Source organism: Tetrao urogallus, assembly GCF_951394365.1.
Source record: "Tetrao urogallus genome assembly, chromosome: 5".
Taxonomy (NCBI): domain Eukaryota; kingdom Metazoa; phylum Chordata; class Aves; order Galliformes; family Phasianidae; genus Tetrao; species Tetrao urogallus.
Window position 1 is genome coordinate 51,963,868 of NC_136818.1, and position 27,461 is coordinate 51,991,328.

The following is a 27,461-nucleotide window of genomic DNA, read 5'->3' on the forward strand; positions in this document are numbered from 1 at the left end:
ACTCCCCCCAAATGCAAGGTGCAATGCAGTAAGGACAACCTAAGCCCTGCCTCATAATACTCAGTCACTTAGGGCTCCAAAAGAACAACTGTGCACTCTGTGTGGTTCATCATGCATAATACATCGAAAACAAAATCTTGAAAAAGGAGCTGCTACTTTTTGTAGTATTTTTCTCTCCATTGTCACTACTGTTGGAAGCTTGAAAAGAACATTTCTTTTCCCACCGATTGTCCATTTGGCAGACGATATTTTCCTGCATTTGAAGTGGAACAGAAATTAACATGGCTGCCTCTGCTAAATTCCTGTTTTGATGTTTGCATCATCTGCACTTCAGCGCCTCAACCTTCCCAGCGGGGCCAGTGGGACAGGGGCAGGACAACTGAATGGCACCAGGGCAAAAGGGGGAAAGACAACAATATTTTAGGGGCTTCCTCTTTCCAGCACCACAATTAAAGCAGCCACGCTTTTAACCTTTATGTTCCTAGTGACCCACTAAAAGAAAAACATATTTTGGGTGCCTGTGTAAAAATTTTTATTATGTATATACTTTCTATAAAAATGAAACATCAGCAAAGCTTTAGGAAAAAAAAAAGCTTTCCATCTTAGTAGGCTTTGCAATAAATGGAGAGTTGGCAAAATTAAAAAAAAAAAAAAAAATTAAAAAAAAACAGGAGAACAAAGAAAACTCTTTGTATTGAAGCAGAGGTGGAATATGCTGTTAAATTCACAGATAATTACATGCATTATTTACAATTTGGCAATTACTGGCTCTAAAAGTAAAGCAGCATTTGAGAAACTCTATTCTTTAAAATATCTTCTGACAAAAAAAATAATCAGAATATGGATGTGCCATTTTCAATCTGAGAGCAACACGTACAGAAGATCCAACTGAAAAAAAGTTGAGCATTCAGTTTCCTGCATGGTCAAATTTCACTACTTCATTTTCATCTTTTCTGACACTTTCATCCTCTCTCCTGTAACCAAATACTTCAAGGCACAAATATAAACTTTAAATGAAGCTTACTGACTCACAGTTTAAGACCACAACGGCTTATCTTCAAGCCTTGAAGAGATCCAGTTGGAGCTTCACACTGCCTTACAGCTGACAGTTCTCCCATTGACTCTCTCTTGAGAAGCTACCAGGCTGATGATTGAGGAGAGGACTTCACTGGCTGCACAGATTAACCAAACACACATTCTCCCCCTTAAAAGCCAGAGACTGCCAGGAGGTGTGGGTACATTTCTGGGCTGTCACTGATACGGTCGTCATGAGTTTTGCTTCTCAAACAATGCTTTTTTCCTCTTGAAACAGCACAGCTTAAACATGTTATTTAATACTCTCTACATAAAATGCACATAATTTGTCAAAGCAGTAAGGCATAAACCACTTAACAGGAGCCAGATCTGAGAGCAGTAAAGAAAATAAAAGGGCTACAGTTTGTCTTTACTGTTTGCTACTACTTACATTGTTAAAGACGACCAAGAAAAAAAATAATGTATTACTTAAAAATAAATACATCGTCTCCTCTTTGCGCTTACAGTCACAGTCAACAGGCTGGAGGAGCAGCAGAGGAATGTAGAGAACACATCAAAACCCAGAAGCGTTACAAAGGTCTGAGCAAAGAGATCCACGTGGATTTAAGGTAAGCAAATATGAAACCAAAAAGAAGGCATTCATGCATATTAGCTTTAAGAAGTCTGTAAGAATATGGTGGTACATAAACCTTCAATAGAACGGCACAGAACTATTCAATAACAGGACCTATCAGTTATTTCACACTCCTCAGTTAAACGCCTTCAAATACTATTGAGGTGGGTGGTTTATTTTGTTTCTTTGCTTGCTTGTTGTTGTTTGTTCTTTTTTTAATGGAAAAATGGTTATCCCTCTGAAATGTCAAAACACTGAGCACACAGGTACTGAGGTTTCTACTTGCTAAAGGTTTTCAAGATCCACAGAACAGCTCACTAAGGAGTTAACAGTAGAAATGGTGTCAGTCAATGTGGGCTCATGAAAAATATTTAATGTTCATGTTATAAACCTGGAAGTGTGATTAGCAGTAACAGATTTGCTATAATGCTATCAAATACGTGAAACATTTTTGGCACGGTACCAAATATTTTGACTGTAACCAACCGAAAAATAAAAATCAGCCCAATACACATAGATTAAAATTAAGTGACAGTTCCTGAAATGTTATGTCATCGGGAAATTACTGCACTGAGGTCCATCAGGTATTGAACCTTGGCCCTATGCCATTCAATATTTTGGTCACTGGCTTGGAAGAAAGCAGTCATGAAATCCGCAGGAGATACAAAGATGGGAAGAGCAGTAAATAGCAAAGGGGCCAGGTCACTTGGGCTGCTCAGCAAAGTACATGCAATCAAACACTGCTTTGGAAGGGGAAAGCTAGAGGAAGTCAGAAAACAAATCTAGAGAAAAGAGCAAACAGCTTCTGAAAGACATAATGAGATCCAGTGGCTAAAACTGAAAGCTGGTCAAGCTCAGGCAGATGTAAGGCACCCTCAGTTTTACACGGGCACGCCAAGACAGAGCCCAGCACACGACCAGCACAACGCTTTCCCTGGGCGAGGGCCCTGGCTGTGGCACTTTGGGAAGCACAGGCTGACCACCAACATTCCCTCTGTACTCTGCCCCTGCTTACATTCATAACATCTGGGATCTCATCAATGAGCAGGAAGCAGTCACTACCAGCATATCAAGCTTTTATTGGATTTCTCGTGCCAAGATTTTCTGGTCAAGACTGGATATATTTATCCACAGCTATGGGATTTGAGGCAGAAATTAATTCAAAAAAAAAAAAAAAAAAAAAAAAAAAAAAAAAAAAACAAACCTACAATCCACATGCAACACGGGAATTCTGTCCCTTTTAGGACAAAAATCTATTAAACTTGAACATTTCAGTCACAAGCATCTTAATAGAAAGGCAAGACCAAGCAACAAGGGAGGGGGAAAGAAGTCACAGGACAGTTATTAATATACACCAAGTCTCAGGACATACATATAATTATTCAAGTTGCTTTGCTGCTCGAATAAAGGAACGTTCACATTTCTCACCTATGATGAGAAATCTTTTTATCTGAATGGAGTCAAATTAAACTATGAGTGAAAACAACTTCATCTCTGCTTCCTGGGGAACAACTGCTGAAATGTTTTAGTTTTTCTAAGTCAACATTTCTACATTTTTGTTAATGAAGTTCCACTTCTCGGGAACTCACTGTAGACATCCTTGTTTCAAAGGCAACAGATGCTTTTGTAAACACAATGGCTTTCCAGGGACCTTAAACACCAGTAAGCTGGTTCTGTAAGAACACAGACACGTGCACACAGAAGAACAACCTGCTGAAGGACGCTTAGGTAGGAACTATTGAGAAGGAGGAGTGCAACCAAGCCCTATATGACCACACTTAGCTCTCCGATTCTACTAGAAGACCTTGGAACACAAAACAAAGCATGCAGTATCATTGGCTGAGGCCCTTGAAGCTCAAAAGAAGAAGAATCCTCCTGCCCTAACACATTTTCCACGGAAAAACAGCTTCTCCAGGAGGTAAGCTTCATGAAGAAGCAAAAAAGGCTCGTGTTTTGTCCAACTGCCCTTCACTGTCACTTTATCTTACCATAGTAGGAAGCTGGGGGAAAAAAAAAAAGGGACAAAGAACTTCTCAGGCAGTAGAGAAATACTGCTGATATCAAGTGCTTCTGCCCACCCATTCTGCCAGACTTCCTTCTCGTTCCACCACTGGACTGAAGATTTTCTGAAGAAGCTGCAGCAGGCCAGCCCTGTTCTTCTCTTCAAGCATCCCTTTCAAGCAATTCCTTTTCCTTTGAGAATCAAGCCTAAGTGCATTTCCTCGGATGGAGTATCAAACTTGCAGTAAGGCATTTAAAAGTTAATGAGCTAAGCATGGCAGTAAGACAGCTACGTATCCATCAACAGAGCCACAAAGCTCGTGCCTTCACAACAGGAAAGAGCCATGACAGATCTCCTAAAAGATGCACCTGAAAGAAGATGCATCCCTCTTGCTGTACGGAGAGAACTGAGAGGCAGAATAAACAGCTTATTGAGCAGTTTTGTGGTGCAAGAAACTGAAATAGGTCTTCTCTAGAATGCAACATCAGCACTGTTAGTGGTAGAGAGCTCACCACTCACAGCAAGAGAAAAATCATTCACAAAAGAAAAACAGAAAAGGAAAAACCCAATAAAACAAACAGGAGGGATAAGTTATAAAGCTTGCTCAAAAGCACAAATGGTGTAACATGGATCATCTCCTGACCCCCACCCAACGGGGTTTTCTGGGATTTGTTACCAAGCCAAGAATAACATTAAGGTATGCAGAATTCAAGACAAGATGAAGATTTCTCACCATGGCTGTCTCAACGCCACCCTCAAGCTACAGCAGTTGCTCTGAGTTTGAATTGCCACATAGATTTGCAGGGCTGGGAAGACCCTCCATTGTGCACATACTGCACCGTTAATCTGGCTGGTTGATCAGGTCGGGGTGCTGGGCTCTTGGTTTCCAAGTCAGCTGCAGACTGCCAGCTTTACTAAAAGACAGCCTGGTCTCCCCCACCGCCACTCACCACCAAGGCAGGGCATAAATCTGAAGTGTTTCCATGTGCATACTTGCATTTTATTACTCTGGGAAATAAAGCAGAGCACACAGACATCACAGAAAGATAATACCCAGTTACCATTTCCTCTTGAAGTAAAGGCAGCTCTCAGTGGCAGCATACAACTCAGTAAAAACCATACACTGCTCACTTTTATTTTCTGAGATCTACCTCAATTCAAAAATTGTGCTTTTTTCTTTGACTTCCAAGTGTGAAGTTTCAGATAACCACATGCAACTTCCAATGGAGAGAAACTCTACCAACAAGTTTAACAGATCCAAAGAGTCAAATTACCCAAGAATGAGCACTCAATAGCACAAAACATCAGAGAACAGAAGTTTGTCAGAATCCCAAACATTTCTCAATCTTAAAGCAATTTTTTCCTATCCAGCACAGACAAGCTGTTAGGGTTTCACTGCCAGACAAAATTAGAGGGACATCACTACCTACCAGCATTTGCCTCCATACATCATGCTACCCCAGCACAGGGTAACAGCCTGCCAGTAGATGGAATTGCTCTGACTGGAAAGTATCTCCCATCGAAGAGATAGCAGGGTCAGTTCACTGCTCTGCTTCATTTCATGAGGCCACAGTAACGTCCATGCCACAAAGTCAGGTGTGCAGGCAAGGAACAGACTGCCACAAGCAGAGTATTGGTGTGGCACAAAAGCATGCCAGTTAAACTGACTGCAACAATAGCTCTATTTCGTATTTCCCAGCATTCCTATTTAAACAGGTTCCCTTCTCCTAGCAACTCCGTGCTGACCCACATCATTCTGTCTGCAAGGGAGCCACCCCGTGAAACCAGAGCAGATGAAACAATTCAGCTAGAAAACAGCCCAGGAAGGGTAGGCACAAGCTGCTGAACCCACCTAAACACAGACCACCAGCAGCAAAAGCATCTATTAAACCATCACTGTGCTCCAGAAAACATTTGGAGTGTGTCTTAGTTCTACCTTTTTTTAAACAGATCAGTTACATCATCATTTATTACTAGCTTAGCTCAATGCATTGTATCTCTTCCTATGTTTTGATCCCAGGTTATACACAGTCCTTCACCGTCTCTACCTCTACGACAAAGGCAGAGATTCAAATACACACAAAGTCTGCAAAGTGGACTGGAAGCCTGATTCCACTTAGAAAACTAAGTATAGTTGCATCACCCATCATTTAAAATCTGATGATGATCAGGAAATGGCAAGGACCCGTGAAAGTTTACTGAATGCTTCTGAACTGAGAGGCAGCTTTTATCTTACAGGTAAGCCAAGAGCCATTTGACTCTGTTATCTGTGACTGTAAGAGTCTATGTTATGCTAAAGGAACCTCTGGGTAAGCCATTACATAATTGCCCCAATGAAGAATAGGCCTTCTGACTCCAGCTAACTGACAGCTTCCTGACAATTCTTAAGACATGCAAGGATACACCACTTTATCAAGTCAAGTGATTGTTTTACTACAACAATAGTGAGAAGGATCTCCATCACAGAAACAAAGCTGTATCTTGACTACAGTAAAGTACACCTGACATCTTAAGGCTTCCCAGAAACTCTGGAAAGAATCCGTAGCCCTTTCAGACCGATGGTTCAGTCTCAACTGAGGCAGAAATGATGATTTAGGTGAAATCGTTGGGTGTTCCAGGCAGCTAACAGAAACAAGGCAGGATCATTAGAAGTGGGGGCAGAAGGGAAGTTATTCTCCTTAAATTAAATAATTAAAAATAAATCCATACACGGAGAAAAGGTTGGTAACACCAAAAGACGTAAGTTACAGAACACAGTATCACAACCAGTTGTCAGAGCTGGAATTGTGTTTCAAAATGTACCTTAAGTGATGCATCTGTGCGCCCACCAAGCAAGCAGCAAACACAAAGGGAGCGCTGCTGAGCCTAAGAACCCAGCCAGCTTCAGGGCCCGCAGCATAACAGTAGCAAAAGCACAATGGTACAAAGTAAGCACACTGTAACTCATACAGAGCACAGTCACTCTCCTGCCAGGAAAAACAAACAGGGCAGAAATACTCCTCCTCGTCCTTCACCAAACACCTGAAGTTGCACCACAGTAACAAAGAAGCTGGAGCCCTGACCCTCCTCCAGATGTTGAGAAGTAAGCAGGGCTGCTGACAACTTCGTAAGGAGAAGTTACAGCAGCCAAACTTCTGGTGCTGAAATAAGCTGTGGGAACTGAAATTGCCAGATGTGAGGGAGCATTACCAGGAGCAGGGAGCTTTCTTTTGAAAAGGAAAACCTACACAGAGATACAAGAAACTTGCAGTAAGGAGTGATGAAAGTCTGACCTTTGGTGTTCAGTGGAAATTTTCCTCAAAGAAAGTCACCAATAAATCTCTCTCACTTCTCACTGCGACGCGGTGTTTGCCATCATTTCACGTAGCAATTCTTACTAATCTTTCAGCTTCAGACACACATCATCAATTCCATAAGCTATTCCTGCAGATATGCTTCATGGGAGAGGCACCCAGTTTCTGCAGTGTATTTTGCATTTTACTACAAGTGGGATTACAGCGAGTTTTTCTTCCTCCTTGACAGCAACACTGGATAGAAGATAAGATGCTTAACGTTGTTCTTGTTTCCATCCACACTTTTCCCCTTTCACTGGCAATATAAACAACTGAACAAGCGCATACAGAAGAAAAAAAAGGAAGAAAAAACACCTTTTTTTTTTTTCCCCTGCATTATTTCTAGACAGAAACAATTTCCTGCTGTAGTCCAGTTATGCCAGCAGGAACAAGTGGTGGGACCAAGGACATCTGAGATAACAACACTGCTGAAATCAAGACCTCCACTTGACTTTCTTGTTCTGGGATGGTCTTCTTCAGGTGGGAGACTGATGCGTGAAACAGGTACTGGACCAGAACTGAGGATCACATTCAGAACAAGAATATCTTCACACTTGGGTTGATGCAGAAGTAACACGACAGAGAAAACACTCCTTATCTTATGGCCATCATTCCAAAGTTACATCCAAGTATCTTTCCCTGGGCAACTACAGTGAATTTGGTGACTACCAGCGTATTTAACAGTTTCAGTTGCACTTAGATGAGTCATACATGCATCACTTTCAGCTCCTACTATAATCTTTAAGTCTCCACCAAACCAAGTAGTTCTGTGCAGTTTGACAAAGCTCAGTCTCCATCACGCCTCTTATTCTGACAATCAGATTTCTGTAATTCAGAAAGTCACGTTACCCACAGTACTTGGCTTGAGGCAACCCCATCCTTCTTCACAACTCTTATTTTCCTTCCAGTTGAAGTTTGATGCTTGAAAGCAACGTGTGCAATCTGAACCTGAGAGGAGACAGCAGTCCCGCTAAGCTTCCATACTCTATGTTTCTGAAACTCAAACTACAGCAGAATCTCCAATATACTCACAGTTAACCAAATTAGGGGGTTTCTATCCAGGAACATCAACAAAGAGACACCTGCAGGTCAGCCTTCCCAAACAGCAATCGTTTCGATTTTGCAGCTGGAATCTGAATAAAAAGAAGTCTTAGTAGATCGGTTACTGCCTCAGGTCTGCTCAAAGAATGAAGGCCCTTGTTCAGGATGTGCAGCAGATCTTCAAATGATTCTCTGGTGGTAAGATAGGGAAGGCAAACTGGCTGCACACTCAGCTTTCTAAGAAGCCACCTACCACAAACTGTTTGTTCAAAATCTGAATTCAGTTTTCCAGGTAATACACCAACAAAGCTTCTCAAGCTTGGTATTCCACACCATGTTGTGCATCTGGATTCAGCGAAGACCGAAACATCTGTAACAACCTCAGTATGAAGAAACAACAGGAACACTCTGCTGCTTCTGCTTCACTAGAAAAGCTTCAGCTCTTCAGATCAGGGTCACCATCCACTTCTATGGTATCCAAAGCAGTTTTGGTTTTTTTTTTTGTAACTTCTGGACAATCCTTGAAGAAAAGAATCCCATAAATGGATTTCCTAATCCCTGGCTAGGAGCTGCCAGCAGGACAACTGTATAAACAGTGGAGGAATTTGATACAAACTGCTTCTGCTGCTTACATGCAAATCATCTGCTTCTAAATGATTTCAAGCCCAGAGAGGCACTCAGATATTCAAAGCTGCAAAGTAACCTCACATCTGTGAGGCTCTGCAACCATCTTCCCTGAAGTGCATTCTTCCCTAAAGGATTATTTACACATAATTTTATTATGTATTATTAAATGAGAGTATCACACACATGTAATGAACAAACACAACATGAAGAAAGAACAAGGAATTGCCAGAGACAGCACGGGCAAGAAGCAAAGATAACTTCACGCACGTAGCCTACTCACCACTACCATCAGTTTCACACCCCTGCAGGTTACTTCTCTACAGCCAATTTTTTTGTAAGTGTTCTTCAACACCACAAATGTCTCCACACTCAAGGAATATCAGACTTCTAACACACGCAGTGCTCCAGATTTTATGAAATTAAAATAACCAATAGGACTTAATGAATCTTGAGTTCCCTTGAAAACTTGAAAGAGAACACAACTTGCTTTCCCACAGAACCACTGGAGTAGCACAGAAGAGTGAGTGAAGGAACTAACCATGGAAACTGAATGCAGCAAAATACCAAAGTGTTGCAAAACACTGCACTTCTCAAGCACGTGGTCTTCAGAGAACATCTGCCAGAAGTAACTAAGCCAAGGAAGAACTGCAGTCTTGCCCAAATTTATCATCCTCACACAAAGCTGGACAGCAGACATGAAAACACAGAAACTGTAACCAATTAATTCAACGTGTCAGCCAAAAATACTGGTAAGAGCTTTAACAAAAGAAATTCAAACCATACCAAAAGAGAGGTCCCTTCTTTTAAAGGGGGACAAGAACAGAAGCTCATGGGAAAACAAAGCCTGCAGAGGAACCTGCAGAATCCACAGCTACACAGTGAGGATTGCCATCAGCATCTTGTTCACTTCAGTCATTTAAGTAGTTGCTTACAGTAGAGCTTCAATAAATAATTCCATTAAATGGTCATACTTGAATACAAGACATTCCAAGAAGTGATCAACTCAAAAATACATATTTTAAAAATAGCACAAGAGTTTAACACTGACTTCTTAATCATTGAGCTGATAATTACCACCAGATAATTGCTTACATAACAGAAAGCATGCAATCTCTCGTTTTACAATAACTACACAATCACAAAATGCATTTTAAAGATAGCTGTGCTATCAATTCTGCAACAAACATCTTAGCATAGGGTTTTACTCATCCGGATAATTAGTTCCTTACAAGTTCCAGAGTAACATAACCTGCAATATGAGGATTAAAAATATAGGTATATAATATATATATAGAAATACAGCGTGCAAAATCTTACAGTTACCTGATGCAAGTATTTCTACAGATAGTTGACTATTTCAAAATCTCTCCTAGGCTTGTATTCACTCATTCAGAAGTCTGAAGTGGACTTTCATAAATATCTTGAACACGGTCTAAAGACTGTGTATGTTCCTGGATTAACCTACAGTTAATCTTATTAGACAAAGAGCCAAGATTTTCAAGAATGAACGCTAGAGCTGTAACACTAAATAAAGCTGGCTCGTTTCAAAAGCAACCAGGAAATTCTTCCTTCTCCTGCACCCATTTTGAAGTCATCAATAAGCAGCAGTCAGACTGCAGAAAAACTGTTCCTACCAGCAGGCTTCTGAATATGCATAACGCCAATAAAGCTAATTACATTTCAAAAAAATAATCTACGTGCAATTAAGATACTGGCAACATTTTAATGCAAAAAATGGTTTAAGTATACTAACATCCTAGTCTTGGGATATCCAGTCAAGCTACGCAAAGAGATGCGTTTGTCCCTTGCATACTCCCAAATGTGGAAGTAGGATCAGAAACTGGATCTGGAAGAAAGGGTAAACAGCATGTTAGTTAATTCACAGAGGATACTACGTTCGGAGATGTTGCAAACATTAGCGAATACATCAATGCCCTGAAGAGAAAACAAAGTCAGCTCTGAAACAAAAATCTCATGGAAAATAACTTCAAACACTCGATGGAGAGGAAAGGTGGGGGATACAGGAAGAAAGAGTAAAATGAAAGAAACCTAGAAGCAGCAACAGCGGACAGTCAGCTGAATATTTGCAGTGAAAAACAGTTCGGAGTTGCAGAAGCATCAAACAGAGCAGGGAAATTAAAGTTCTTTCTACAGTCTTTTGAGTCGGTAACAATAGCCATTTCCTAACACAATTGCCAGGGACCGAAAAATTCCCCTTCACTCCCAGCAAGTGGAAAGCTCTTCTCAATGGCAAATCAAGTTCTGCAGGAGGTAGGGTTTAATTTTTTTTTAAGCAAAGTTAACATACGGTTAGCATAAGCCTACGCAGCAGGTTTTTCCAGTACTTCTGCTGCGCGAGGCTTTGTGCAGGAACAGGAGGAAGCTCACAAAATGAATCCATTCTTACAGGTGCAACTCAGCCTTGCATTGTTCAGATTTATTCATGTGGTCCCCGAGCAAAGAAACCTAAACAGCTAGTTCAACCGCTCGCAAGAAGAGAATTAAAACCTTTTACCCTTCACTTCAGCCTTCAAGTTACTTTTCTGACAACAAGGATTTCCACTCGTCCGTGGCAGCGGACGTCTGCACTACCCAGCTGTAGGGTCAAGCTAAAGGCAGTTGGCTCTTTCCTCTTGAAGGCCATCAATGGGAGCCTTCCTTCTCCCCTGCACCTCCTAAGGTGAAGTGCAGCAAGTTAAGTAACCGGTGTGCATTTCTGAGGACTGTCAAAGCCTTTGCTCTTCAGGAAGGCTTCCAGACGCCAACTGCAAACCAACTGCAGAACATTTACTCTACTTCATTCCAAATAAACAGAACTGAGTTAGTTTTGCAGGACTTGTTACCCTCAGTAACAAGGTTTCGGTGAAGAACCAAGCGCTCTATACCCAGGGCAATCCACAGATCAAAATGGCAAAGGAAGGAAAAAGAAAAAAAAAAAAAAACACCACAAAAGAACAAAAAACCCCTTTCAATAGAAGCCATATTTCTGCCCATCATGTCACTGCCTTTTAGAACAAGCTCCACATGGAGATTTATGCTTCAGTTTGCACACCATCATCACATCCAAACAGGAGACTGAAGGCTTTCCCTCCTGCCTCCTCTTGACAACTGCTAAGCTAAGTGATTTCTGAGGTAAGTCATCCTATGGCATCCTACAGCTTCTGCTTGTGATGTGATGGCAAGAACAAAGAAACGGTCTTTCCTGCTCTCCCCCATCTTTGACAAACTGCTCATTCTCCTGTTTTCAATGGAGATTCCAACCCAGGGCCACACAGAACGTAACAGTACTGCAGCACATTTTAAAGCAGGAGCGCAGGTCAGAGCTGAGACTCACACTGTCTCGTGGAAGAGCTCCATGCACTGTAGGAAAATGCAAAACTTAGGACATGACCAAAATTAATCTTGTCCTTTTTGCACACAGACACATGGGCTACGTATCCACCTGTCATCCCTTTTGAAAGATCAGTGCCAGCATGAGACAAAGCACATAGAGGCAAATTCTAGTCAAGCCTTTGGATTCAAAGCACATGAAAAGCATGGGACCCAAATATTCCAGTGAAGATACAGGACTGCATGAGGGAAAAAAAAAAGAGGAGCTGGAGCCAGTCGCAGCACACGCTGCAGGAGCTCTTCTGTGTGCTGCTGAGACCAGGCAAACAGACCAGGCTCAGGTTCCTGCTGGAGATCCTACAGCACACATCACAAAGTCCAACAGAAGGCAACGAGGCCTTCTACTTTTGGGTTAGAGAGAAGATTACCACTGTTCTGTGCGAACCAGAATGAAGAAATCCCTATGACATTCTATAAGAGCACATAAAGACAGCGAGATTCAGCTGGTTTAATCTCTGGAAGCTACTTTTTGTTGACAACGGGTAATGATGATTCTAACATCTTCATTATAGTATCATTTGTCTACAATTTTCTATCAATGTTATTAAAATCAACACACTGGATTAAAGATTTATCTACTCACTGGGACGTACAGCAATTTGATGCACATGCACTAGGCAAGGCACCAAAATGAAGCTTGTCCAGCTCAAGTGCTTTAAAAACCACAAAAGCAGCAAAATACATGTGTACAAAACGCAGTGTGTAAGTTAACTATGAAAAGCACAGTAAGACTGCTCAAAATTGCACAGCTCACTTATCTAAAGTTCCCAGAAGATGGATCACTGCTAACTGAAGGCTACCGCTACGAGGAACTCCGCAATGCCTTCAATGTCACGAAGCTACTATTGCCGATTACCTGGCACTTCCATGCACAATAAATCCACCTCTCCGCTGACAGGGCTGATCCCACTCATCCTCTCCACCCCCTAGATGCTCACTCATCTCGCATTTGCAAGGCAAGGCAACACGACAAGGTGGTTCAGGGATCGGTACCACAAATCGTTGTCACGGGAAAATCTGCTTCTGTTACACACTGCCTGCATGCTTGCTATTTTCCTGTCACAGGACAAAGACTTTTCCTGAAGGATTTTCTATCTGTAACTTCCCATATTGCTCATTAAGGCTAAGTAACAAACATTGTTATTTATCAAAAATCAATGTCCAAGTTACTGCCCAGACCTGCACCTAACATGAACGCAACGCAAACTCACACTTCAGCAAGGCCTGCAGGTGGATTTGCAGTTTCCTCACAGTCATGCTGAAATGCATTATTACAGTTGCTTGGTGTAAGGTGACTCAGACACATCCCTCCCCCTTACTTAAAAAAAAAAAAAAGTACACTGAATTTTGCTTGTAGCATCTTCTGCAGATACTGATTCGAGCCGATGCATCCTAAGGTAAATGTCCAATATATTTTGATATTTTCCAACAAAACAGCGATGCCTCAGAGAATGATTCCATTCCTTTTCAGAAACTTAACTTTCTACTGAGTTGCTTTTATTACTGTAATATAATCTAGTTTTGTTTGTTTGTTTAAAAAAAGATAGCACTATGTTTGGTTTGGAAAAAGAACAGCTTCTAGCTCAACAGCCAACACTGTGTTCTATCAAGTATTCTCAAGGACCATTTTCTGATGTAGTTTTTCCAAAAAATAGAGGTTTTCTGATGCAGCCCTATGTTGTCCTAACCGTAACTCAGGAACTGAAGACAATAAGGCTTTAGAACAGCTTTTTCCAAATCATCTCTACGAGGCTTTCTAAGCTAACACCAAAACACAACAACAAAACACAAAGCGCAGCACCTGTTGCTCTGGCTGACCTCTCTGTCTTTCTTTTCTGGATTTCAGACAAAGCTCCCAGCTAAACTAACTATACCGTTCAGCATGGTACTCACAGCCCACTTATTCCAGAAACAGAACAAAAACTTCTGATTTTGCCCCAGATGCACCTTTGTCCTTCAGTGGATGCAAACAAACCAGGTAGCTGCACAGCTATTGACACTTATCATCTCCCCTCCTAAAAGCATTTTTGTGAAGTTTGACCCCCACTTTTGCTAACGGTGGATTTCCAAGAGACCTGGTTTTAGAGAGCTTTTCACTCTCCTTCACTGGTTCCTCGAGGAAGGACTCCTGGGATACCCCAATGCTCCGATGCCTATTATCTCAGAGCTGTCTCATCCTCCTCCCATCACACCAAGATAATGGGGAGGAGCCACCTGAGTAAAAGAATGCATCACCAAGGAGTTCCAAAGGCTGCAGACAAGCATTCTGCATGCTATTCCCAAAAATTAGTGTAAGCTTACGACTTCACTGAGGCCACTCGAAGCGAAAGATCACGAACCCAAGAACAACCAAACCTGCTTTTGCTCCTAACACCATGCTGAGCACGGACTGCCAGCAGCAAGACTGTTCCTGCCCTGAGGAAGGGATCCCTGCCCAGGACAGCCCACCCAGCAGCCAAGCTCCAGCAGGTACCCATGCCCTCCCACAGCCCCTGCAAAGGAAGGCAGCTCAGAGACACTTCAGACCCGGTTTACAAACAGAGCCAGGTACAAATGCATGGGCAGAACTAAGGGGCAGCGAATCACAGTGTTCAGAGCAAGAGTTATTTTTAAAAGAAAGCTCTGCCACAAACAACAGAATCTCACAACTAGGCTATAAATTCACACTCTTAACCCTGTAAGTCTGCCAGTAGAAACCAGCTCTGCAATGAGCTCTGTGTGCTGCTTAGACTGAACCGTAAAAACCCTTCTAGGCAGCACCATGGCATGCTGAGAGCTCAGACCTGTCTGCTTTAAAGATGAGATCAGGAAAATCACTCACCTCTTCCCTGAGACTGAGCATGAAAGAACTATTTCTCCTCTTCCCTTACAGCAAAGCAAAGCCCTCTGAGTTTCAGTACTGGATGAAAGAGAGAAAGGAGAAGACCTCAAGCAGGCTGTACGGGTAGGATGCTGAAATGCCCACAAGCATGCAGGAAGGACAGGCTGGTTTCTTGGGAGCTAACATTTCCACAAAGACTTTTTTTTTTTTTTAAAGTAGGCTTAGTAGTTTCAGTGCCGAAAAACCCAAATGAAAAGTTTCCAAATATAACTGCTTACTTTCTGAAGTTTGTGAGGTGTCATCACAAGTGCATTTAGCTGCTAAAGTTCATCAACATGCCAGTAAGTATAGACCAAAAAGCTGTGACCGACTTCTCCCTGCGTGCCTTCCCCTCCATCACTCAGAACACACGAGCTACATAAGGCATTTCCTAACACAGTAGTCCCTGGGCTACCTGGGGTAGAAAAAAAATTGCAAGTCCTATGTGCTCTTCTCATTTGGAAGCACAGAATTCAGTTCAAAGTACAAGCAGCAGGAAGATATGTATTCAAGATTAGTCACAGGCAAACAGATGATTTGGGTACAAGAACCGATCTGTTTGTTACAGGCAAGGAGCCTCCATGGCAGGATGGACTACCATTCTGCACCATCTTTAACTTACAAAGTCAATTTTTAATCTAATTTGAAACTGAGTAACTTGCTGAACGGAGTAACCTCTGAACTCTACATTCAATTTTGTACTGTTATTGCACTCAGTCTGTGAGCTCAGCTACGGTTCCAGTAAAATAGAGTGAGCTGCAGGAGAGGACAGGATGAGTGCGACTTGGGCTTTGGTGCCCAGAAGAGCAACAAACGTAGGGATTACCAAACGGCTTCCTGTCCTTACCGTGCTTCTAGCATACTCTGCCCATTAAAATAAATAAATCACCCTTCTTGAGGCCAGAAAGGCAGTTTATCTTTTGTTTCTGAGTATCGGCCAACATGTGGTGCTGACGCTACACCAGCATGCACTGGAGCCTATGTGTTCTACATTTCATTCACAGCCCTGCCAGGGAGTACATTGAACTCTTCAGGTTCTGTAGCAGGAATTTGGCCTTTGCAGCACAACTCTTGGAAGGGAAAGAATACAGAAGCCTTGATTACAGGCAGTGCAGTACTTAAACAGACCTACGTAATTCCATTCCAACCTTTTTCCACAAGTTAAGCTTTCAATCTGAGGTTTTCCAGGATGAGCCACTTTAGTGATATCCATTTTTTGATAAAATTGACTTCAAAATAGCTAAGTATGGGAAGAGAAAGGAAAGAAAGTTCGACCCTAATCTAACAGATGACTAAATATCATCTGATACCTCCAGCCACTTTGGAAAAGAAAGCAGCCTTTGTTTACAAATCATTTAAGACAGTAATTTTCTAACCAGGGGCTCCTGAAAAACACGAAGACCCCACACAACTCACACTGCTGGCACTAGGATTGTTTTTCCACAGTTGCTTCTTGCCAGCTCCAGGTTGAAAATCAGTGACTTGAGAGAGCCCTGGCAAAACAAAGTTCTCTCGACAGTTTAGGCTTGTTCAAGAGATAAACACAGCATTCCTGCTGAATCCAAGCACGCGTTACCCAAAAGGCCTCAGCAAGGCCTGTCTCAACACAGCACTGAAGTTGCCCGCTCCCAGATCACCATGCATCGCTCCAGGAAAACTGCAGAGGGCCCAGATTTTGTGAAGGGTTTACAAAAATACTCCCGTAACATGTGAGAACTAGGTCCTCTTAGCATACAGTACCAGAAGATGCTTTTCATCACTGTATGAATGCACAGGATGACAATGAGGGCAGGGAAGTATAAGGAAAAAAAGACTGCAGGCAGTATGTAAGCATTTAGTGAGAAGCAGCAATGCCTGCACTGTAGTTATAATTTTGTCTAAGCTACAGATGAATGCAGATGAATAACCACCGAGGTCAGAGAAACATTCCACCTCCTGCTGAAGAGAACAGCTCCTCCAATGGACATTTCCAACCAGCAAAGGGCACTTCCCTTCCTTAGCAGTGAGATCAATTAGACTGACAAACTAGAAGCAAAAGGAAACTGCAGATGCTTCTTTTAAAGGATGTTTCTCTCGCTGTCTGTTTTGGAAGCAAAGTCTAGCAGAGGGCCCCTTTTTTATTCAAAAAGACAAACAAAAGACTGAGAAATCCCGAGATATTACAGTATCACACACACACACAAACACTTAAATTCTACTGATCACTTTAAAATATTCAATGGAAAGCAAGGGATGAGGTAGATATGTTCCTCCTTTTCTAAAGGAAGTAAATGGAACCACTGCTTTAGGAAGATTGATTTTAAGTTTCCTTAGATCAAGAAGTAAAATGATTTCCATGCACTTCTATTCTCTTGGTTTTGCAGAGTAAAATGGAAGTTATTACATACCACCTCTGCAAGAATTATCTTCACTCAAATGATCCAACAGCACATTTGCAGAGATGCTTCATGAGGCTACATAAAGGACCACCACGAAAGCAGCTTTTATCACTTCTGCCACAATTACAAAACTTAAACCAGAAGGCAACCAAACCTGAGACAAAGTCTGCAATAACCTCTGCCTACCTTCCACATGTTCACAAACCAGACAAAACAGCAAACAAATAAATGGATGCATCGAGAAGAAGGCCAAAGCCAAGCAAGCCTGTTTGCTGGGAGCACTTAAACAAAGCTAATAAGGCCTAATCACAATCCATTTTGTATATTGCAACACATATTCTTCAGAAGAACAAGTCCGCAAAGCACAGGCCAAAAAGGGGCTCTTCTGGCCACAAGACTCCTGGTTGAGCTGCACGAGCTGCTTGCTCCCACTCATCTGAGGCTACACCCCACAACAAAACTGACCCAAATGGCTGCTGGTTCAGCTGCTGGTTCATTAAGCACAGGCAGAGTACACAAGAGGTTTTTTGCACATGAATTGTTTCGGAAAGTTGAACAGCTGCAGGCCTAGCCTGTCATTGCAAGGCAGGAGGCAGATCTCAGGTTGAGTTACACAGGTAATGCAGTCAGGTGCTGCCTGCCTTCCAGTGGGAGCCCAACAGCAAGCTGCTGAGCACGAGCAACTCCAACACCAGGACGTGAAGAGCGTCAGCGCTGTGGAAGGAGCAGCGTGGGGAACTGCAGGCTGTGGGGTGAAACTTCCACATCCTTCTGTTAACGTAACCAAAGAAAAAAAAGAAATCAAGAAGTGAACAACTCTGTAGCTTGATTACATGTTCCTCTTCTTACTGTCGGTTGCTCCACTTCCGAAATATGACCGCTACCACCCAATTCCAACAGCAGCTGAGGTGGGAGGAAGGTCACTGCAGACTGACCTATGCCATTCTCCAGCCAGATATTGAAATGCACACATTATGTATTTATTTTAAAAAAAAGAAAGTTCAAAGAGAACCAGGAAATTTTTCATTAGTAAACTCAACTCAAGAGTTAAGAGATTGCCTGGTGGCCTCTGCTATCTTTCCACACTGCTGGATTCAGCTTCTGAAAGCTTCCTTTGTTAACGAATACTAGGCTCTTGTCCAGTCCTCTTTTCTCCCCCTTCTCCCTTCCATAAAATATCATGGTCCTCAGGGCATAAGGAGCATCCTTTGTCTCCCTGCAAGTCCTCCCTGTGCAGCCACTTTGCAGCCGTTTCTAGAAAATGCAGCAGGAATACCATCTTTTCTCTTCTCTTTAACAGAAGTGGAAAAATTGAATGGAGACTTCGTCTAATAGCAGTTTTACAACACAGGAAGCGATGTCCTGCAGAAACGTTGGAACACCATAACCTCCACTTCATCTCAATGGGCAGGCAGTGTTGATGTGTAACTTAAATCTCCTACTCAGCTTGGAGAGCTGAGTTTCTGTCAACTCTGCATAAAAGAGCACTTCCATGTGCAGCATGGAAGACAAGCTTAATCTGAGGTAAGAGATAATGCTCTGAGGACAAACAAAAATAAAAGTCATAAAATGACAATAACAAAAAATTACCACAAGTTTCTTCAAGAGAAAAAGAAAAGCTGAAGCTCTCACATTTCCCACAGGAAGCTGAGGCCACGTGGATTTATCAGAAGGAGCTCTAAGGAACCCCAAAAGCCTGCAGAGACCCTGGGGAGAGACAGCAGAAAGCTGTAACTTATTAATGGAAGTACTGGACAAGAGCAGCCAGCATGGCTGGGAAAGCAAAGCCCGCATTATTAGGGAGTGAGCATGGAATGAGACACAGAGCTTTGAAGAAAGACAGAACCGGGGAAACTGCTTCACACAAGTGAACACAATGCACGTAGAAATTAGCACCTACTCAACGAAAGACAACTTAAGACTTGTACGTGGGTTTGGCTGATGTCACACATCACTCTCTGCCTCTCCATCCCCTGTAAGGTTATGGCACAAAACAAAAAAAATAATCAACTGCTTCCCAGCCAGGTGCAGTCAGGTCACAGATTCACTAAGGGCCACACAGAGATGTGCATTACAAGGGTACAATTCGAGCCCGCTCACACGGTTCTGCTGGCAAATATAACCACAGTCTGTAGTGCCATTAGAAGACAGAAGAAGGGCTCAAAAATTGATTGGCGTTGGAAGAGGCTGTCCTGTGTCCGCTCCCTCCCCTTCACCCTGTACATGCAATTCCACACAGTGCTTCAGACGAGCTGGGTGCTCACCTCACTCCTAAGCGAGAAGATTCAGGTCACCCAGCAGCACCAGAAGATGGCTGGTTCTGCAGAGCCTTCTGTTCAGCGACAACGAGCACCGCCAGGCAAGAGGCAGAGCCTGGATTGGCCCAGACCAACTTGTCTAACCTGTCCTCAGACAACCCTGGAAGCCTCGTATTTCTCAGGGAATTAAAGCGTCCATCCATGTAACCTTCCAGAACCAAAGCCTCATACTCTTAACAGTGAGAATACGCAGGCACAGCAGGGCAAGGTAGAAGACTGGAAAGTCCCACTTGAAAAGCTGCAGCAGTGTCATTTCTACCTTCATCAGCACGAGATGGCTACCTCTCTCTGACCCTATGACATGCCTGTTCTTCTAGAGCTTTGCCTAAACGGACCTGTAGGGAGTATTCTCTTTGCTATGTTCCACTAGCAACAGAAGAGCAGAGGTTCTCAGACAAAAACTGCACACGAGGCTCGTCAGCCTAAGATGGCAGAGCATTAAGACATTTAAGAGCTATGTGATAAGGATTTACACACCTCAGCAAAGGAGTGCTGATTTCTTATCATCCATCCTTTACGAAAGTGCAGCTGTGAACTCAAATACTGCTGCGTACAGAAGCGTAACATCGGGATGTGGCACAAACTGTCAGAAGGGGCTTAAGGAATTTGAACAGCCCCACGGGGATCTTCTTAAATGGTGCAACTAGCACAGAACTGTTCATCTGTAGGATGCATTTGCGCGGGGAGGTTCACGTATGCAAATTCTACAAAGACTTCATCTAGATGGAGCTGGACTATTTTGTGCTGCAATTCGTTTTGATGAAGATCTATTAAAAGTAGATGGACTCTGAGTGTCGTAAGTCCTTAGTTAAAAATTAAGCAAAAGAACCCGTACTTCCTGCAGGATGTCCGTGTCTAAAGAAAGAAACCTCCCACCTTGCAGTGACAGTCATTACTTTGCACAAATTAAAGCAGACTTTCATTAAAACGCCAAACAAACCCAGTCATTTGGCCTTGCCCAAAATTTCACCTGACAGCAAGCAGAAGAATGCAAGATGGCACCACACAAAGCGACCATCAGGACTTCTTGAGCATGCTTTGGTTTGGCTGCTCCTAGCAGAGCAGCACTTATTCCCCATTTACAAACAGAAAAATGAGGGTAAACCTGAAGTGATTTGTGGAGAATCAGAAGTGATATCTGTAACAGATCTGGATTCGTCCCCCGCAGTTCACCTTCTCAGATGCACACCATCCTTCCCTGAGCATTTAAAGCAGAACTAAATATCAAGCTGTAAGTTTCATTCCTTTTAACTAAAGATTTTTATTTTTAAATGACAGCTGCCTCGATTTTTTTTTTCCTGGCATAACTGTCATAGAAGAGTAATTCTCCATCCCTGCATTCCTACTGCAAACAGGCAAAAACGTGCACAGAGCAGATCTTCTCACACAAGCCTTTAGCTACTACACTGTAAAGTTTCTGTACAACAGATTTATATTAATGCAAATTGCCACAAGCTGCATCGACACTACATGCAGGTTGAGATCAGGCAAACAGCACCACTTACACATTTGCTGTGGGCACGGAGACAGACACCAGTGCAGATCGGCTCTATATTTAAACTTTTACTTCAGCCCGATTTCTGCTAACTTGTTTTTATTGCTATTTTCCACCACCATCAGGGTTATAATAACCTTTCTTATTTTGGATCAAAGAAATACAGCCTGCCCTTTGAACTAGAACTACACTAAAAATCCGGAGCTTCAAGCCTACTTCTAAACCAGTGAGATAATGGGGCTAACCGCTCCGTAATTTGGAAGCTGCTGCCAGCTTCTATCAGCTAGAATACCGGCTGGAACTAACCCAACTAATCACCAAGATAAGGAAATGCAATAAAGATTTCAGAATTATTCCCTTTTATACACATTCACTTGATTAATATTAACTTCTAATACTTCCTGATACATCATATTTCCTCCACGGAGTCCACACTTTTGCCCTTAGCCCTGGAAGACCACACTGAACAAACGGGTGTCCAGGAACAGGCACCATTCGGGTGCTTGGGTTGCAGGATATCGCCGGCAACGACCGTTTGAAATACCTAAGTGGAAACTGTTCAGCTGACTTTACGCGTAAGCTGTCAAAATAAGATGAAGTAATCTCTCAATGAAACACTGACAGAGTTCAGGATGGTTGGAAACCTAACGCGGGTGTTGCAGGTTTTCCTTTTAGATCATTTTGTTACGCAAACCAGCATCACAGCTAAGGAGAACCAGCACATTCCCTTTCTCCCTCCCCCCAGCACAAGCTGTAATTCAGTCAGGGCGTCTCTAGGAGTACAGCTAATATTTAACAAAGGGCCAAGCATCACCAGCTAGTAGAAATGCACGCGAATACCTGAAACTATCACTCCAGTAACCACACAGCACTGCAATGCCATTACTGCCTGCCTAAAAGCTGTCAGGAGGGTTTCAGGAATCTGTGGGTTCTCTCTGCCATCAAACTCTCTGCTCCTTAGTGATGTGACCTCACCATCTATTTCCAATCCAGCAAGTGCCTGAACAGCAAGTGACTGGAGGCTTGGAGAGAAATAGGCACATACACAAAAAAAGAAAAAGCACAACATACGTTCACATCTAGGCATCTGCTTTTGGACACAGAGAGACACACTAACACTTGGGGTTGGATCAGAGAGCAGGTACGCGAACATCAAACAGTTATCACCTGGTAGATCACATCTCCAGAATCAAAATACCAAGAGGGCATCGAGATGCTGCTCACCACCCCTACTGTGTGCTTTGACAGCCCAGTGCACTGCACAATGAGCTGAGAAACCTCTTCTGCACCGCCATGTACCCCACCAGTCACCTCATCTCCAGCCACAAAGAAAGGAAAATGGGGGCTTAAAATGCACACTGAGGAATGGAGGTTGAAGCCAGAGCAGCTCCCTAAGCTGCCTCCCACCAAAACTGTGCTGGCACAACCGTGTGACAGTTCCAGATGATCTGCACCTCTCCCTCTGTGCTCTCACTCTTCTCCCCTCCATCAGCCATGCATTCTCACCCTCATCCTTGTGCTAGCACAGGTACATGCTTGGCCCCTCAGCAAGCCAGTTCAGAGCACTGTGCTGGCAGATGACTTTATTTCCCCCAGAAGACAGTGATTTCTGCTAGCACAGACCCCCTGAATTGGCTCGCTGTGGGCAAAGGCTATTCTTCAATCCCACTGTGTGTCTGCTCCTCTTGGGAGCACAACTTCAGTTGGACAAACTGTCACGAAGCCCCAGCACAGCAGGGCAGCCTATTGCAGAAACAAGAGGGAAAAGCGAATTACTTCAGCCATATTTTATAGCCAAATGCTCTAGTTCAATGCACAGGCTTCATGATTTCTGACTACCATGCTGTGCGCTAAAATATCACTTCTCAGGGAACTCTGCTAACTCAAAGAACCCCACGCATCTCAGATTTACTTTCAGAACTAGATAGCAATTGGTATTTCTGAAGGAATAAGAATTTTACCATTCCTTACCTCCTCATTTTTACCTTTCTTTTTTCTCCCACTCAGGGAGAAATTCTTAAGACTTCTAAAAATGATCAAGGTGAAAAAACACATCACACATTTAACAGGCCAGTCCATAAGCCTCAAAGAACATTGTCCAAACCCACTTAAAATGACAGTGATGTATTTGGAACAAGCAGTTAAGATAACAGCATAATTCCATCTGTGTATCCTGGAGTAGTGCAATAAACGTTCAGTAACTCCAAGAAAAAGGAAAAAAAAAAAAAAAAAAAAAAAAAAAAAAAAAAAAATCAACAACAAAAATAGGTAACAATTAACACACTTATACCATCAAACAATTTATGCAAGATCTATACTAGGAACAGGGCAGGTCCCAAGACCTCATAAAGCTGATCAATTTGAGGCTGAAACTATTTATGACACAGTGCCATCAAGATAAAAGTCACACAGCACTGTTAAACTTTGGACTTTATTTTATTAAAAATGTTATTGTACTTTATCTCCAAAAAAAAAAAAAAAAAAAAAAAAGCCAAGCAAGTCTGTGCTTAGCAGTGTCTGCAGCACCTTTTGTTTAAGCACACAGAGGGACTTTCAGAGCAAAATCTTTCAGGGAAACAAATGTATATCAAATTTAAGTGCAGGGAAGGGATAAAGGAGAAAGCAGCTCCGCTGGGAGACGGCGATTTAAATGGCTTCAGGGAAGTGGGACAGGGAGTGTTTGAATGACGGGGAGGATGCACTGATGTTAAGTTTTAATACTTAGGGCTGCTAAGAACTTCAACAACGTGTTCTCCTCAGGTCTGCAGATGACCAACTTCTTCAGCTACCCATGATTTTCCCAAGCAGCACCATAATGAACAGGCAATTCTTGCGCTTCAGAGCTGCTGTTTGGGGACCTTGCATTAGGGTGAAAGTGCTCTGTCCCCTCTTTCTTTCTCACAGCTTTCTGATTAGGCTCCGACCCACAGGACAGCAGTGCTGGAGGCTCCCGGCCCCAAGCACAAAGCAGCAGGACAGAGGGGAAGATGAGACGACATGCTGCAAGCAGGGAGCTGAGAAAGGATGAGAACAGGTGATCCCAGCAGCAAGGTAAGAGGAGATGAGAAAAGGAGACACAAGTAAAGCCAATCCTGCTCAGGCAGAGAGGGAAGCCAACAAAAAACATCTCACAGGACAAAGTTACCAGCTCGAATAAAGATGAACCCCTGCAAACTGGATCTAGAAACATCAATAACCGGTTGGAAGGAGGACCCAACACCTTCAGGCAAAGGCTGCCCTTGGATTGCTTTATGCTCCAAGCAAGCTAATTGCTTCTATTAATCTGGAGTTAACAAGCACCTAACGCACAGGTCCATATACACAAACTAAGGCACGTACGGAGCCCAGTGCCTGCACGGCAGCACTCACAGCTCCGGGTGGAACCAAAAATGGTGCTTTAAATCCTCGGTAATGAAGCAGGGCGCGGGGCCGACCCACAATAAGAGGTTTAACTGCGCACAAGGAACAGAAGTGAATCTGCAAACGTCGTTACAGATTACCTACGGCGAGCGGCCACCGCCAGCTTAGGGCCGCGTTCGCGTACGTAAAAAATGAAACGAGGGTTCGCGCCCGGTGAGAAGGAAAAAAATACGAGGGGGGAAAAAAATAACACTAAAGGAAGGAAAACAAAAAGGAGGAAAGCAATCACACAGCCCTGAGCCGCGGCTCCCCGCGCCCACCCGCAACTTTCCGCCCCCCGCCTCGCCCCACGCCCGGGCACTGACAGCGGCTGCTCCCCGGCGGCGGGCGCGGCCCGGCCCGCCCGTAAACAAGTTTGAAGGGGCCGCGGCCGGGCCGGGCGGGGAGGAGCGGGCGCGGCGCTGACAGGGGCCGCACAAAAGGGCAGGACCCCCGGGCGGCGCCCTCCCGCCGAAGGGCGGGGCCCGGCCCGGCGCCGCTCGCCTCGCGGCGGCCCGCAGAGCGGGGGAGGGCCCGCAGGCCGCGGCCCCGCCGCTCCCTCCTCTTCCTCCCTCGCCGCCTCCGCCGCCGCCGCCGCTGCCGCCGCGGGGCCCGGCCCGGCCTCCCCGCCGCGCCGCCCGTCCCTCACCTACACAGTGAATGAGCTTGTGTCGCCACGAATCGAGCTGGTGGCGGACGCCGCGCCTCTCGATGGAGCACTGCTGCCGCCCGCACGGGCTCGCCATCTTCTGGGCGGCGGGCGGGGGTGGGGTGGGGGTGGGGGCGGCGGCGGGCACGGCCAGGGGGGCAGGGACGGGAAGGAAGGGCCGCGCGCCGCGCCGCGCCACGCCCACCCGCCCTCGGCGCCCGCCCCGCCGCCCCGCGCCGCGCAGGCGCCGCCCCGCCCCGCCCCGCCCCGCCGCCGGCCCCTTCCCGCCGCGCGCCTGCGCGTTCTCCCGCGCGGCCTCCCGCCGTCCGCCCGCACGTGAGGGGCTCCGCCGGGCCCCGCGGGGGGGCGCCGTTCTCGCGCCGCGTCCCGAGCGGACGCCGCGCCCGGCCCTGCGGGTCCGCGGGACGCGACGGCGGGCGGTCGCCGCTGCAGCCGCGGGGGCGTCCCCATGCTGGAGGGCCGCCGCTCCCACGGGGGACGCTTCATCCTGAGGGGAAGTCCCGGCCCCGAGGGGACGTCCTGTCACTGAGGGGGGGGGGCGTCTTGCCCCCAGGGCCGCGCGCGTTTCTGCCGAGAACTGAAATCTCCGCTCCCGCTCTGAGGGCGGCCAAAGCAGCCGGACCCACGACCACAAGGAGACGTGCCTCGGTTGCCTCCTGGCAGCCGTGGCTCCTCGACCGACCGCCGCCTGCGTTTTAGCCCTTCAGCCTTAGGCCACGAGTAAAAAGCTGCTCCGGCGTGAGCTCAGGCGCTGTAGGGGTGGGTGGTGGGGTAACGCAGCTTCTGATGGCGCGCGGTGAGCAGCTGGAGGGACCGGGGAAGGGTCGGTGCTGCTGGGTGTCGTGCAGTGCTGGTGGCTGGGCTCCGGAGCGCACCGGACTCGCGCTGACAGGAGGAGGAGAGCAGCAGCAGCAGCAGCTTTATGAATGCTCGGGGCATTGAGCTTGGAACGGTGAAATGTTGCAACCCAGAGCCTGCCCCGAGCCTGCTGCAGGACCAGCTGCTGCTGTCCACTCTTCTGTCATGAGGGAGGAAACACCTCGCCTTGTGTTACGCTAGAAAAGCAGGCGGGAGGGATTTGCAGCCACAGCTTTTCAGCAGACGGTCTTCTTCCTCTGCTGTCAAGTAGAAATACAGTTGGGTAAGCAGCAAGGCCAGAGATGAAACCCAGGAGTCACGACCTTCTTTTCCCCACCCCAGCCACCAGCATCATTACCTTCCCTCCCGTGACCTTGCCAAGCTGCACCCAATTAGGGAGCTGGGAAGGCAGAGGGGTCAATGCTGGCGGCATGCAAATTGGGAAGTAGGATGTCCCAGAGGTGACGCTTCCCGTGGAGACAGAGAAGTGCTTGTGCCCCATTCAGGAGCACTCCCATCTGGGATATGCTGTCCATCCTGCTTCAGAGCTCTGGGCTCGTGGTGCATGCAGCTAGAAGCCTGCCTTACAAAAGGAAACCAGGACAGCTCAGCTTGGCTTGTCCAGCAGAGAGAAAGCAAAGACGAAATATGATTGCTCTATCAGCTCGAGTGGAGAAAGGAGATAAATTTCAAGGAAGGGACAGAGCTGTTTGGAGCTAAATTGTAGCAAAAGAAAAGCTTATTAGCTGGCCTTTAATACACAAAATTAGGGGATGGTTTCTAATTCATCGCAGGAAAAACTTTCAGCTTGCGTCTTTGCAGCTGTAAAGCAACGAGAGTTTGGTCAGGCCTGCTCTGGTAGGGTGCAGGGCCATTTGGAGCCCCTTATCCTCACAGCATATGTTTGGTGCAATCTGGTCGTAGAAGCCTGAGATTCAATGGCTAGTGTTCATGAATGTGGCAGCATGGCCTTGGCCATTGAGCTGTCATTAACCCCTTGTTTCTTCTGCCCTTAGATCACATCCCTGCTGTGACAGAGATGGCCCAGGTATGCATATGAGGCTGGTCTTAAATTGTTGAATCTCCAGTTCAGAGCAATTTTGTCATCTTGCTCCTGCAGCTTTTAACCCTTACTCTATCCTAACACCATTCTGTGCATAGCCTCCATATGCCTTTCTTTTTCTAGGATGGACAAGATGAATTCCCACAGTTCTGTAATGGTCTGGCTCTTGCCTAGGTGATATTAGAAATCTGTCAGTGCATTGATTGACAGAATTGCATGAGCTTTTCACAAAGTGTGCCTGCCTTCTGGAGAAAGTACCTGGCCCTAGAGTGCCTGAAAGTCACCTCCTACAACTTTGACTCTCAAACCTTTGACTGTTTCGGTTGTGCCCTGCAGCGCTCTGCCCTGCCTGTGGCTGGCAGTGAGCACTCCCATGAAAG

The 27,461-nt window shown here is 45.0% G+C and overlaps 1 protein-coding gene across 2 annotated transcripts in view; it reads right to left on the bottom strand.

Annotated features, from left to right (window-relative positions):
* Positions 1–25,236, bottom strand: part of LCOR (ligand dependent nuclear receptor corepressor) — a gene marked incomplete at both ends in the record, with an annotated part of 46,839 nt that extends 21,603 nt beyond the window's left edge. For both annotated transcript variants that reach the window (XM_079536516.1, XM_079536515.1), the window contains one exon: positions 25,140–25,236. In XM_079536516.1, the coding sequence (XP_079392642.1) occupies positions 25,140–25,236 (97 nt within the window). The remainder of the gene's footprint in view (positions 1–25,139) is intronic.
* Positions 25,237–27,461: the final 2,225 nt, after the last annotated feature.